The sequence below is a fragment of the Carcharhinus amblyrhynchos genome, chromosome 13 (genome assembly GCF_965287045.1).
Source record: "Carcharhinus amblyrhynchos chromosome 13, sCarAmb.v2.hapA, whole genome shotgun sequence".
Lineage (NCBI taxonomy): Eukaryota > Metazoa > Chordata > Chondrichthyes > Carcharhiniformes > Carcharhinidae > Carcharhinus > Carcharhinus amblyrhynchos.
This window is the reverse complement of record NC_137336.1, coordinates 79,414,936-79,427,820: the sequence shown is the minus strand read 5'-3', so window position 1 is coordinate 79,427,820 and position 12,885 is coordinate 79,414,936. Positions and strand designations below refer to the sequence as shown.

The 12,885-nt window shown below is 41.7% G+C and overlaps 1 protein-coding gene across 1 annotated transcript; it reads left to right on the top strand.

The window, feature by feature from the left end:
* Positions 1 to 8,186: 8,186 nt before the first annotated feature.
* Positions 8,187 to 12,885, top strand: LOC145351378 (putative G-protein coupled receptor 139). The gene is made up of 2 exons (XM_080200989.1): positions 8,187 to 8,256; positions 11,996 to 12,885. Exons 1-2 carry the CDS (start codon positions 8,187 to 8,189, stop codon positions 12,883 to 12,885), a joined length of 960 nt encoding a protein of 319 aa, XP_080057115.1.

Sequence of the window (12,885 nt, the reverse complement as noted above, 5' to 3'; positions counted from 1 at the left end):
ACATTCCTCGCAGCACACTCCCAGGATCACTGCTAAGACCCCAATTATTCACAACATATATTAAAGACTTTGATGAGGGAACTAAATGAAATAGTTTCATATTTGCAGGTAACACAAAGTTGGGTGGTAGTGTCAGCGGTGAGGATGATGCAGTCATCCTTCAGTGTGACTTCGCCGAGTTCAGTGAGTGGACGACTCACGGCAGAAGCAGTTATTAGCGCATAAATGTGATGTCGTCCAATTTGACAGCAGGAACAGGAGACATACAAATATCTCAATAATATCTCAATGACTATTAATTGATAGATGGAATGTGCAAAGAAACTTGTGAGTCCTCGTATACTAGTCGCTGAATGTAAGTATGCAGATGCAAAAGACAAATGCTATGTTGACCTTCTCAACGATGAGTTTGGAGTACAGGAGCAGGGACGTTTTGCTGCAATGAGAGAGCCTTGATAAGGCCACACCTAAATTAGTGTGTATTATCTGAGGAAAGATGTTACTATAGAGGGAGTGCAGCGACTTTTTACCAGACTGATTTCTGGATGGTGGAACTGATGTATGTAGAGAGTTTGAGTCAGCAGCGTTCCTTTTAATTAAGGAGGGATTTCATTGCATTGGAGGCAGTTCAGACGTTGTTGACTACATTGATTTTAGAGATAATGGGGTTTTTCCTCCAAGAGAGATTGGACAGTTTTAGCCTTATATTCCTTGGGATTTATATGAACGAGAGGCGATCTAATTGAGGGTACAAGATAATATGGGGAATTGACAAAGTAGACGTGGAGAGGTTGCGCCCTCTTCTTGGGCGAAAACGTCATCGTATTAGGATTAGGGATGAAATATTTACAGTATAGTACAGGAATTATTTCTCTCAAAGAGTTGAGAGTCTACAATTCAGTTATGTAGATCGTGATAGATGCTGGGACATTGAGTACATCTAAGGTGCACAGATATTAAATCCATTGAGATTGAGGGCTATGATGAAAGGGCAAGAAAGTGGAGTTGTGAATAAGATGGTAGCAGTCATGATTGTGTTGAATAGTGGACCAGACTCAGGGAGTTAAATGCCTTTTTCTTCTCTTTACTCTTCGGTCCCTGGAGTTGAAAAGAATAAGGTTGGCTGCGGGGTGGTGGTGGTGGTGGTTGGGGGGGTGGGGGCGGAGGTGGTGGTGGGGTGGGTGGCGAGGGATGGAGTGTGTGGATCGTATGGTAAAATGTAAATAATTCATTTCAGTGATTAATCACAGAAAAAGGAACTGTCCTTGTGCCACTCCACCATCTCCTTCTCCCCTCCCTTTCCCTTCCCTTCCCTGCAAATGCAAATAGTTTTGCGGAGATCTATGGACATAATGTGAGTTAACGGCCAATGACTTTTCAGTGAACGGGTAGGTCTGGTGTTGGATGGGAACGGCAGAAATGGACGATTTTTCTTTTTTTTTGCATAAGAGTTGCATTTGAATGACAAAGTTTAGGAATAGTAAACGTCCATGATAGGCGGAGGAGGAATGTACTGGGCGAAGGGAAGTGCAGGAATTAATTCTGCCCACTTCCCCATTATATTGATTGGATCCATTATCCTATGTCCAATATAGAAACACAATACACGATATTAGTTTCTTCTTGTTTACAAATTGTGCTAATTGGGTCTCAGAAATTCTTCTCGTTTATAAAAACTTGGGAAAAGCGGAATGAATAAAAAAGCATTAGGAAATCTGTTGCTCCGAGAGCGGGAAGAAGCTGCATACACAGGTGGGATGGGGCTTCATCGCCAGGAGATAAAGAGGCAGCGAGAGTCCCACAGGGAAGAAGGCTCCTTTCCCGATTCCAAAACCCTATTCAGCACTTTCAATAACATTGGCCTAATAAATAATTAAGGAAGCAGTTTACTATCCAATCCAACAATTTGCTTGTTTGCTTAAACCAGAAATACACTCGACTAGAATTAACCCATGTTAAATCAGGACCAGAAGCCATAAATAAGAGCCCGGCATGTTTTACTGATGGTTGACAAAGAGAGAGAGAGATGCAACAGGGACTTGAAGGTTTGAATTATAAAGAGAAGCTGGGTGGACTTGGTCTTATCTTTAAAAATAGTCAATGTCTTTTCCCCAAAAGCAGGGGATCTAAAACATAGGTTTAAGGTGAGAGGGGAGAGATACAGAAGACTCCAGAAGGGCATGTTTTTCACACTGAAGTTGGTGAATGTCTGGAAAGAACTGCCAGAAGTAATAATAGAGGTGGGTACAATTTTGTCTTTTGGAAAGCATTTAGACAGTTACATGGGTAAGATAGGTAGAGGGGGATATGGACCAAATGCGGGCAATTAGGCGTTTAAAAGAAAAGGGCGGCATGGACAAGATGGACCTCTTTCCGTGCTGTAAACCTCTATGATACTATGGAGGAAAATGTGCGCCATCTGATTAGTAAGTTTGTGGATGACACGAAGTTTGGTGAAGCTGGGTTAGGATTAGGATTAGTGCCGGGGTTGTCAGAGGATACAACAAGTTATCCATAGATTGGAGACTTGGACACAGAAATGGCCAATGGGTTTTAATCCGGACAAATGCGAGGTAATGCATTTTGGTGGATCAAATTTCGCTCTGAACTACACTGTAAGTGGCAGAATCCTTTAGGAACAATAACATAGAAACCAGGGCATGCGTGCCCACAGTTCCATTAAATTGTCAACACTGGTGACCAGCGTGATTAAGAGGGCATAAAACATGCTTGTTTTTATTAGCCGGGGCAGTGAGTACAAAATTTGCGAAATCATATTGCAGATATGTAAAACCTTGGTTTGGCTGCATTTGGAGTCTTGCGTGCAGTTCTGTTCAGTACACTACCAGAAGGACGGGGAAGCTTTGGAGAGCTTGCAAAGAAGGTTCACCAAGATGTTGCCTCGACTCGGGGGTGTTGACTATGAAGAGAAGTTGAATAAACTAGGATTGCTTTCATTGGAAAGATTGGGGGCTGAGACGAGACCTAATGGAGGCCTAGACAAATATGTGAGACCTAGACAGCGTGGATAGTCAAAGGCTTTTTCAAAGTCTGGCTGTCTCACGTACAAGGGGGAAGGGATTCAAGGAAAGAGGGCGAAAGTTTAAGGGTGCTATGCGGGGGTAGTTCTTCCGCAGGGAATGGTGGGTGCATAAAGCTTGATGACGTGATGGAAGCAGCTATGTTAGCAACAGTTAAGAGGCATCTGGAACGGTACAGGATTGGGAGTGAATACGAACCGAGTAAGGGCAGCATGTTATTTTTAGTTTACTTAGAACATCATGATCGGCGCAGACTTGGAAGGCCGAAGTGCCCGTTGCTGTGTTGAGCCTTTCTTTCTTCTTTGTTCAGTTACATAGAGTGTTGATCGGGCCATCCTGACTAAAACATTCACGTTTCGAACTCCTCTTAGGAGAAGTATTTTGACCGGGAAGGGATTAAGCACAGATTCCCTAGACTGACCTCTGGCGGCAGAGAATTGGATTACAAGTGCAAAGCATTTAGCATTCCTGTTCTTAATGAGAAAAGAACATAAGAACATAAGAAATAGGAGCAGAAGTAGGCCATCTAGCCCTTCGAGCCTGCCCCGCCATTCAATTAGATCATGGCTGATCTGTCGTGGCTCAGTTCCACTTTCCCGCCCTCTCCCCATAACCCTTAATCCCCTCTCTTATCAAGAACCCATCAACCCGCTTCTTAAAAATATTTAGCGAGGCAGCCTCCACCACTTCAACGGGCAGAGAATTCCAGAAATTCACCACCCTTTGAGTGAAGAAGTTCCTCCTCAACTCCGTTCTAAACCGCCTCCCCTTTATCTTGAGGCTGTGCCCCCTAGTCCTACTGTCTTTTTTGAGCGGGAAGAGTCTCTCCACCTCTATCCTATCCATCCCATTCATCATCTTATACGTCTCAATGAGATCTCCCCTCATTCTTCTAAAGTCTAACGAGTACAAGCCTAGTTTATTCAGCCTCTCCTCATAGCTCAATCCCCTCAACTCCGGTATCAGCCTAGTAAACCTCCTCTGCACTCCCTCCAGGGCCAAAATATCCTTGCGCAGGTGTGGCGCCCAAAACTGCACACAGTACTCCAGCTGCGGCCTCACCAATGCCCTATACAGCTGCAGCAAGACCTCCCTACTTTTATATTCAATCCCCCTCGCTATGAAGGCCAGCATCACATTCGCCTTCCTGACCACCTGCTGCACCTGCAAGCTGGGTTTTTGCGACTCGTGCACAAGAAAGGGGAGTTGAACGCGCTGTTCATTTCTAATTTTACGTTTGACTATTCTGTAATTTTAGCTGGTTTTTCAGCTGTGAAAAGTGGCTGGGTAAACTGGTGTTGTTTTCGTCTGAGCATAGTAAATTTCGGAGGAATCTGATTGAGGTATAATATTTTTGTGAAGCTGATAGGTAGATTACACCATAAGCCCATAAGGTGCAGAATTTGGCCATTCGACCCATCGGTTCTGTTCCGCCATTCCATCATAGCTGCCATGATTGTCAACCCCATTCCGTCACCTTTGCCCCGTAAACTTTGATCTCCTCATCAATCAAGAAACATCAATCTCCGTCTTAATTACACTCACTGACTGGATCTCCACAGCCTCTCACTGATTCATCACCCTCTGGCTAAATAAATTCCTCCTCATCTCAATTTTGAAGGATCGTCCTTTTGCTCAAAGGATTTGCTCTCGATCATAGCATTGCCTGCTAATGGAAACATCTTCTCCACGTCCAGTCTATCGAGACCTTGCAGTATTCTGCACAATTCAAACAGATCGTGCCTCATCCTTTTAAGCACCATCGTGTATAAACCCGGAGCTCTCAAACATTCAAACATAGAACTTTGAAGATAAGATTAGGATGAGGCCATTTGGCCCCTCGAGCCTGCTCCGCCATTCATTATGATCATGGCTGATCGTTCAGCTCAATAGCTGAATCCTGCTAGCTCCCCAGAATCTTTGATCCTATTCGTCCCAAGTGCTATATGTAGCAGTTCTTGAATACATTCAATATTTTGGCATTTGAGACGCTCCTCCTACGTCAAGCCTTTTATTCGCGAGCCTCCTCTGGACCTTTTCCAAGGCCAGCACATATTTCTTTAAATAGAGACTCCAAATTTACCCATGATATTCTAAACATGGTCTGATATTCCAATTTTCCTATATGGACATAAAGGCTTATACAGACGCATCAGTTGATCCTGCTTTTGTATTCTAGTCCTATCGAAATGCATGCTAACATGACATTTTCCTTCTTAGCTTACAACTCAACCTGCAAATTAACCCTAAAATAATCCTGAACCACGTCTCCTAAGATCCTTTGCACTTCCAATTTCTGAATTTTCTCCTCATCTAGAAAATATTCTATGCCAATATTATTCCTATTAATGTGCATAATCTCACACTTTCACATGTTGTATTCCATCTGCCATCACTTTGCACATTGTCCTAACCTGTCCAAAAGCTTCTGCGGCTTTCACACTGTCTCAATGCTACCTGTTCCTCCGTTTAACTTTGTAGCAGCTGAAAACTTAGCCACAATGCCCTCTGTTCCTTCATCTAGGTTATTGATGCATGAAGTGGAAAGTTGTGGTTCCACGACTGATTCCTACAGAACTCCACTACTGATCACCAGCCATCCTGAAAAAGACCCATTCATCCCCAGTCCCTACGACGTGCCAATCAGCCAATCTTCTATCCAAGCAAGTTCTTTGCCTCTATCACGATGGGCTCTAATCTAATTCAGAAGCCTCTTTGTCAAAGACCTTCTGGAAATTCAAGAAGATAACAATCATTTGCTCTCCTTTGTCCGACCGGCTCGTTACCTTACAAAGACTCCTTACAGCTTTGCCAGGCATGAATTATTCTTGTTGAAACCTTTGCACTATTTAACCATTCATTTCCAAGTACTCTGAAATTCATCGTTAATAATGGACATTAACATATTGCCAACTGCCTAGGCCAGGCTAACTAGACTGATATTTCCAGGCCTTTGCTTCCCTCTCTTCTTAAACAAGGGCATTCACAATTTTCCAGTTCTCTTAGATCTTCCTTGGCTCAAATGATCTTTGACAGATCACTATTAATGCCTCCCCTATCTGTTCAGTTATCGCCTTCAGAATTCTGGGGTGTAGATCGTCTTGCCCAGGTGATGTATCCACTTTCAGACATTTCAGCCTCCCTAGCTCCATCTCCTTAGTAAAGACCATAAACTCATATAATCTTATTTTATATTACTGGCCAGCTTGCTTTCATTTTTAACCCTTCCCTCACCACGCACTCCCCACAACCTGATTGCCTTTTTGGCGTCCTCTACTGGTTTTTAAAGGCAACAAATTCCCTGGCTTCCAACTAATCTTCGCCAAATTTTATACTTTTACATTTGCTTTTATGCTCTCACTTACTTCACTTGCACGTCACGGTTGCTTCACCCTTCGTCTTCCTTAGAAAACAATTAGGCTTTTTCTCCTGAATTATTCCCAGAAACTCCAGCTATTGCTGTTCCACTGTCTTCATATTAGGCTCCTCTTCCAATCAGCTGTGGTTAGCATTACTCAACCTTAACACCGTTACATCTATTAGGAAGAAACGTTTATTTTAGTAGTTGGATCAAACGACGCGGGGTGGCGGGGGCGGGGGGGGCATAGAATTTTGGTAAGTGGTAACAAATCTAGTGGAGATTTGAGGGAAATTGATTTCATCCAGAAGGTGCTGGGAATCTAGAACTCGTTGCCTGAAAGGGCCATAAATGCAGGGACACTCACAACATTGACTAAACATTTAGATGAGCACCTGAAATGCCTGAGCGCACAAGGCTACACACCAAGTGCCGGAAACTGTGATGAGAATTGATAAGTGTTTGATGGCCTGCACAGATACGATTGGCTCTAGGCCTGCGCTGTAAAACTCTTTGAATCTATGACGCTCGGCGAGACAAGCAGTGGGAGAAAGTACTGTAGAATTAAAGTTTGTTTTAAATTAAAGCAGAATTAAAGCACTGAGCAGAGACTGATAGCCAAGTTCCGCACACATGAGGACAGTCTCAACAGGGATCTTGGGTTCATGTCGCACTACCTGTAACCCCCATGACTTGCCTGGGTTTGTAAAACCTCGCTTACTGTACTGTCTGGAGACAATACACATCTCTTTAACCAGTGCTAATGCTCTTTCAACTCACATTGTCGGCATCTTTAAGACTTGAATAGCAGGTTAGTTGTAAAGACTCACATTCTAATCAGTAATCTGTAAACTGTCTGTGCTGTTATATGCTCTGTCTGAGGCCAGAACTCTCCATTCATCCGACGAAGGGACAAACCCCGAAAACTTGCGAGTTTACTATCAAATAATTCGGTTGGACTTAAACCTGTGTTGTCAGACTTCTTACTGTGTTTACCCCAGTCCAACACCGGCATCTCCACATCAGAATTAAAGTTTGACCATTGTATGTAGAAAGTACAGCCACAGAATCCTATCGAGATTGTGAATATTGTTTATATTTACCAACTCTGCCTTCCTGATCAGAAGTTGAAAACTGAAATCGCCTGAAATCTGCTTGAATGCCAGAACAGGATAGTGAGGCTGAATTCTACTCCTAATCCAATGCTCCCCTCATAGACATTGAGGGACCAAGAAGTGAAGATCAGGTGACATATAATGCATCCTTTGACATTTTCCTGAAATTACTCCTCACATTCACTGGCAACAGCAGTGTTGAGGTGCGGACGTTGTTGTCAATACGTTTATGCCTTGCCAACTACCGTTTGTCCCCGCCAAAATTTCAGTTCTCCTGCTTTATTATCATGTGCAACATTTGACAAACTTTTTCCCACCGAAATAGGGAAGCTCCTCCACCACTGTCATATCGATTATATGGCATTTTGGAACTGAATTTTAATATTATATCGGTTTATTTATTCTTTGAATTTCTTTTAATTATACATTGTATTCTGCCGATTGACGTGCTCACTTTAATTTATGCTGATTACAGTATTAGCATTAGTAACAAAAAAAATCTCAGTGCAATCTCTGTGTTCATTGACTGCAAGTAATCAAAATGTCTTGGGGAGAGAAATATGTCCCTGAAGATTTCCCTTCCTTATAAATAGGCGTTCAATACAAAAGCTCCGACCATAAACCAAACCTTGTTCACCAGTCATTAAGTAGCTGAATTATCTTCTGCAGAAGATGGGATCTAGTGTACTCGAGGAAATAACAGCGATTTACTACCCGATTCTTGCAGCCGTTGGCATTCCTGGTAACTGATCAACATTAATTAAATGTGAACCAACATTAATTAAATACATTATGGTTAATTATGTTGTTGGATCAGCTGCTTATCTGGGAACAAAGCAGACATAGAGAGGAGATTTTATTTCGGGTTCTTGTGTACAGTTATATTTCATGTCATCTGATCATTTTTAATACATGCTGGCTAACAAAATTGGTGTTTCCTTCAAGTGTGCGCGCTTCGTAAAATTTGTCATATTATTCTCTCGACTCAGCATTGTTAAGTATTCTGTAAGTTCATGTGCCATCCACGATCCATTTATTATAAATGTAGGTTTTGTTTTGGTATAAGATCATATTTATACATATTTTGCTAATCAGTGATTGAACTGGTAAATTGATATTGGTGGTTGGATCTTCGGAGGATCTGGTGCTGTACTTCCCCGAATGAGTATCCCTTCATGACATTGGTTAAGAATTTCAATGGTCTGAAACAAAAATAATAGCGGAGGGCAAGCTTGGTGAACTTTGGGATTGTGCTGAAGTTTGTATAGAACCGCTGAAGTTGATTAGGCTTGAAAATAAACTATTACTCATGCTAGTAGTTCGTGAGTCAAAACATTTTTTTTTCTGGCAATAATCTCGATGCATTGTTGTAGTGAAGAGATCAGATTCATTGGTTGGAACATGTTCTTGCAACTCTGCAACAGTAGTTGGTTTAGTGCATACCGGCTAAACTTTAAGAACACGCACAGGGACAATACCTTTCTAAATTGCACTTTTTTTAAACATAGCTTTGCTTTTGAAATACCCATCCAGGGAAATGTGAAATTACGTTAGCATGTTTAATTTGTGTTTGCAGGCAAAGCGGAGTTTTGAAAGTTCTAACCAAGACTTTGGCCTCAGGATATACTGATTCGACACAACTGGATTCTTTCAGTCATCGAGAGTGTAAATTCGGACTTCTTTTAACATTAAAAACATAGCATCAGTAGGTTAACTTCTAATTAAGCCAAATTATTGTAGATTATTACGCAGGGAGAACCAGGTGAAGCGTTATTTTAAGTTCACATTCGTGAACATTTCTTTTATCAGTAAAATAACTCAAATCCGTACACATGAAACTTTGAGCATTTTGCATTTTAGTCGTCCTTTCAGAAACATTTGTGTTATGCTTTTCCTCGTTTTAGATTGTATAATCAATTATTCTGCTAACTGTAACTGTTTGTAACAATAAATCTTTCAGTTAAATACTTGAATATAGGAATAAAACAGTTTCTTGTCGAGCCAATGTAGCGCTACACAAAGAAAGAAACGATCGCGCGTACTATTTTGATATCAAAGTTTTACAGTTATGTGTGAATCATGAAGCCGAGCAAACGATAACAGATTTACCTTTATTCATCACTGAGCCATCTCGAACATGTTATTGTTATTCATTCGTGGACCATGGGTGTCGCTGGCTGGCTAGCATCCCTAGTTGTCCTTGGACGGCAGTTGAGAGTCGACCACATTTCTGTCGCTCTGGAGTCACATGTAGGCCAGATCATGTAAGGATCGGAATTTGCTTCCCTCAAGGACGTTAGTTGACCAGATGTGTTTTTCTGACAATCGGCAATGGTATCATGATCATCAGTAGATTCATAATTCCACATGTTTTTATTGAATTCAAATTCCGCCAGCTGCCATAGCGGGAATCGAACACAGATCCCAAGAAAATTAGCTGGGTTTCGGGTTAATAGTCGCCTTTCCTGGTCAAAATTAATTAAACCAAGATGCTGGATTTTCTGATCGATGGATTCAGTTAAAATAGTTCATCTGATTCTACTTAATACTAGACTATTACAATTACTCAGGTAGATTGTCTTTCATATTCATAATCAATATTACGACTGAGACTGCTCCATTGACCATTCATTTCGCAATTTGCTCAGAAAGTTTCAAAGGCCTCGCTATAGATTATTTTTTCATTACCGTTTTTATTAATGACACTATTGGTTACAGCATCAGCAAGATTACCTTACCCATATAGAATTATCGGAAAGATCCCAGTTTATTGCGGAATGGTAATTGGTAGAAAATCCTAGAAAATATAATTGAACCTAGATAGCACACGTTTGTAATTATTTCTCTGCTGATATATTTTCAACTGTCGATACACTCCATGGGAGTGCTTAGTCTTGCATAGGGACATATTTCGCCACTGATTTCAGCACCAAGCACAGAGAGCTGAGTTTGCAACTGATTACATTTGCATTGGGCTGAATATTCGGAGCAGTGGTGAATGCTATGCACATACATGTTGTGCGTGAATAACCTCTCGATAAGTTGCAGATCCGCATTAATACCAAATTTTCTAATCTCGGCTGTCAAAGAAATGCAAATATAACTTCTTCCAGGAAGAAGTGGAGTAGAATTGTGTGAGGCAAGCACATCTTTTGTCGGATAGATTGCTATACTATCTGATAAGTTTGAAGATTCTGGCTTAGACAGCTGATGAGAGAACAGTCTAAAATTGTTGAATCAATGGGTAAGTGAACAGATAGGTGAACTGATGAGCGACGGGGTAAGTGGGCGAGTCAATTGAAAGATGAGTTTGTAGGTCAGTGAATTAGGCATGTGGGAATTTCAGTCAGTGTTTGGGGGGTAGATGGTTTATGTGTGTGAGGAGGAGGTGGGTAAGTGATGTAGGTGGGTTGGGCAGCTGGCTGAGCGTGAGATGTGGTTCTGTTGTATGTGGGTAAATATGTAGGTAAGATTCATGAGCTGGATAAATGGGTGAGGGAGTGAGTGGGTGGTAAGGGGTTCCATGCTACCGGGACGTGATGGCTTGAGATTAGAAGGAGAGGCTGGATAGACTGAGACATTTTTCTTGGAAGCGTAGGAGGCTTGGGTGATATTATAGATGTGTATAAAATAATGTGAGGTATAGATCAGCTGGGTAGTTAATGTCATATCCCAAAGTTGGGGGGGGTCTAAAACGAGAGGGCGTAGGTTTAATGTAAGAGGGGAGAGATACGAAAGGATCCAGAGGTGCAATTTTTCACAGAAAGGGTGGTGAGTGTCTGGAACAGCTGACAAGGGAGTAGTAGACGCGAGTACAACTTTGTCTTTCATAAAGCGTTTAGAAAGTCACAAGGCTAAGATGGACATAGAGGGATATGGGCCAAACATGGGCAACTGGGACTTGATTAGTGGTTAAAAAAGGGGGCGGCGAGGAAAAGTTGGTCCAAAGTGCCTGTTTCCATGCTGTAAACCTCTATGATTCCATGACTCTATGATTAGGGAGACATCGGGGTGGAAGGGAGCATCGGAACTAAATAAATAGTGTAGCAGGTTTGGATTAAGACTGCATAGTCTGGTCGAGGAATAGTAGTGACTAATCGGACACGATAGTCCTGCCAGGACTTTCATCAGATGATCGGGTGTAGTCAAGGAGTCTGCTCAGGAATGGTGACTCTTTGGGTGAAATTCATACCCGTTTGGAATATATAGTTGGCTCAGAAGATAGTCGGCCGGAAGGGAGAATCGTCGTTGTCAACATTTATCTCTGGCCGCAGTGCCAGTCTGCATTTCCCTCAATAACAGCTTCTTAAAAAAAAATCTTTCCAGGAATAGAGTGAAAAATTTATCTTGTTTCAGTGTAGCCATTTTTAATGACTATGTAATTGATTTAATTTGTCCTTTCATATTGATTTCAACAGATTTCTACTGTAAGTGTTGTTAAATTTATGATTAAATATTTATCGTACCTTTATTTATTGCAGTTAACTCTGTGGCAATTATGATCCTATCCCGTGGAAAGTGCGGTCTCTCTCAATGCGTGACTAGGTATCTCGTGGCCATGGCAGCAGCAGATCTTCTCGTTGTTTTCACTGCTGTCATATTAAGTTGTATACTTGGTATTCATTTCCCAGCTTCATTCTTAACCATTAATACGATTTGTCGCCTCAATGCAGTTTTACTTTTTGCAGTCACAGAATCCTCAGTCTGGTTCACTTTAGCTTTCACGTTCGATCGATTTGTGGCAATATGTTGTCACAAGTTGAAGGCAAAATATTGTACCGACAAGATGGCCGTTGCTGTTCTTGGTGTATTGAGTGTGCTGAGCTTCTTACACAATATTCCGTGGTACTTTGTATTTGACCCTGAATTTATCCTGGACAACGTGCCTCGCGGTTGTGTTTTGAAGCAGGCCTTTTTTATTGAACCAGCGTGGGGAACTTTCGAAATTATTCACCTTATTTTAACCCCCTGCGTACCTTTTATCTTGATTTTGATTCTCAACGCTCTCACTGAAAGATACATCCTCCAGGCCAGTAGAGTGCGCAAGGCACTCAAGAGCAACACGAATGTAGTGAGAGATAAGGACCCTGAGGTAGGCAATCGAAATAAATCCATCCTGTTACTTTTCAGTATATCAGGCACATTCCTATTTTTATGGAGCACAGAAGTCGGATATTTTATATCTCTGCATGTAACAGATGCTCAATATTATGCGAGCAGTGATATCGAAACAGTTGGAGTAATGCTTCAGTTGCTTAGCGCCTGCACCAACGCGTGTATTTACGGTGTGACCCAGAGAAAATTTAGAGAAGAGTTGAAGAATGGAATGAAGTATCCGCTGCAGCTTATTGCAAAACTAATTAAAATATAG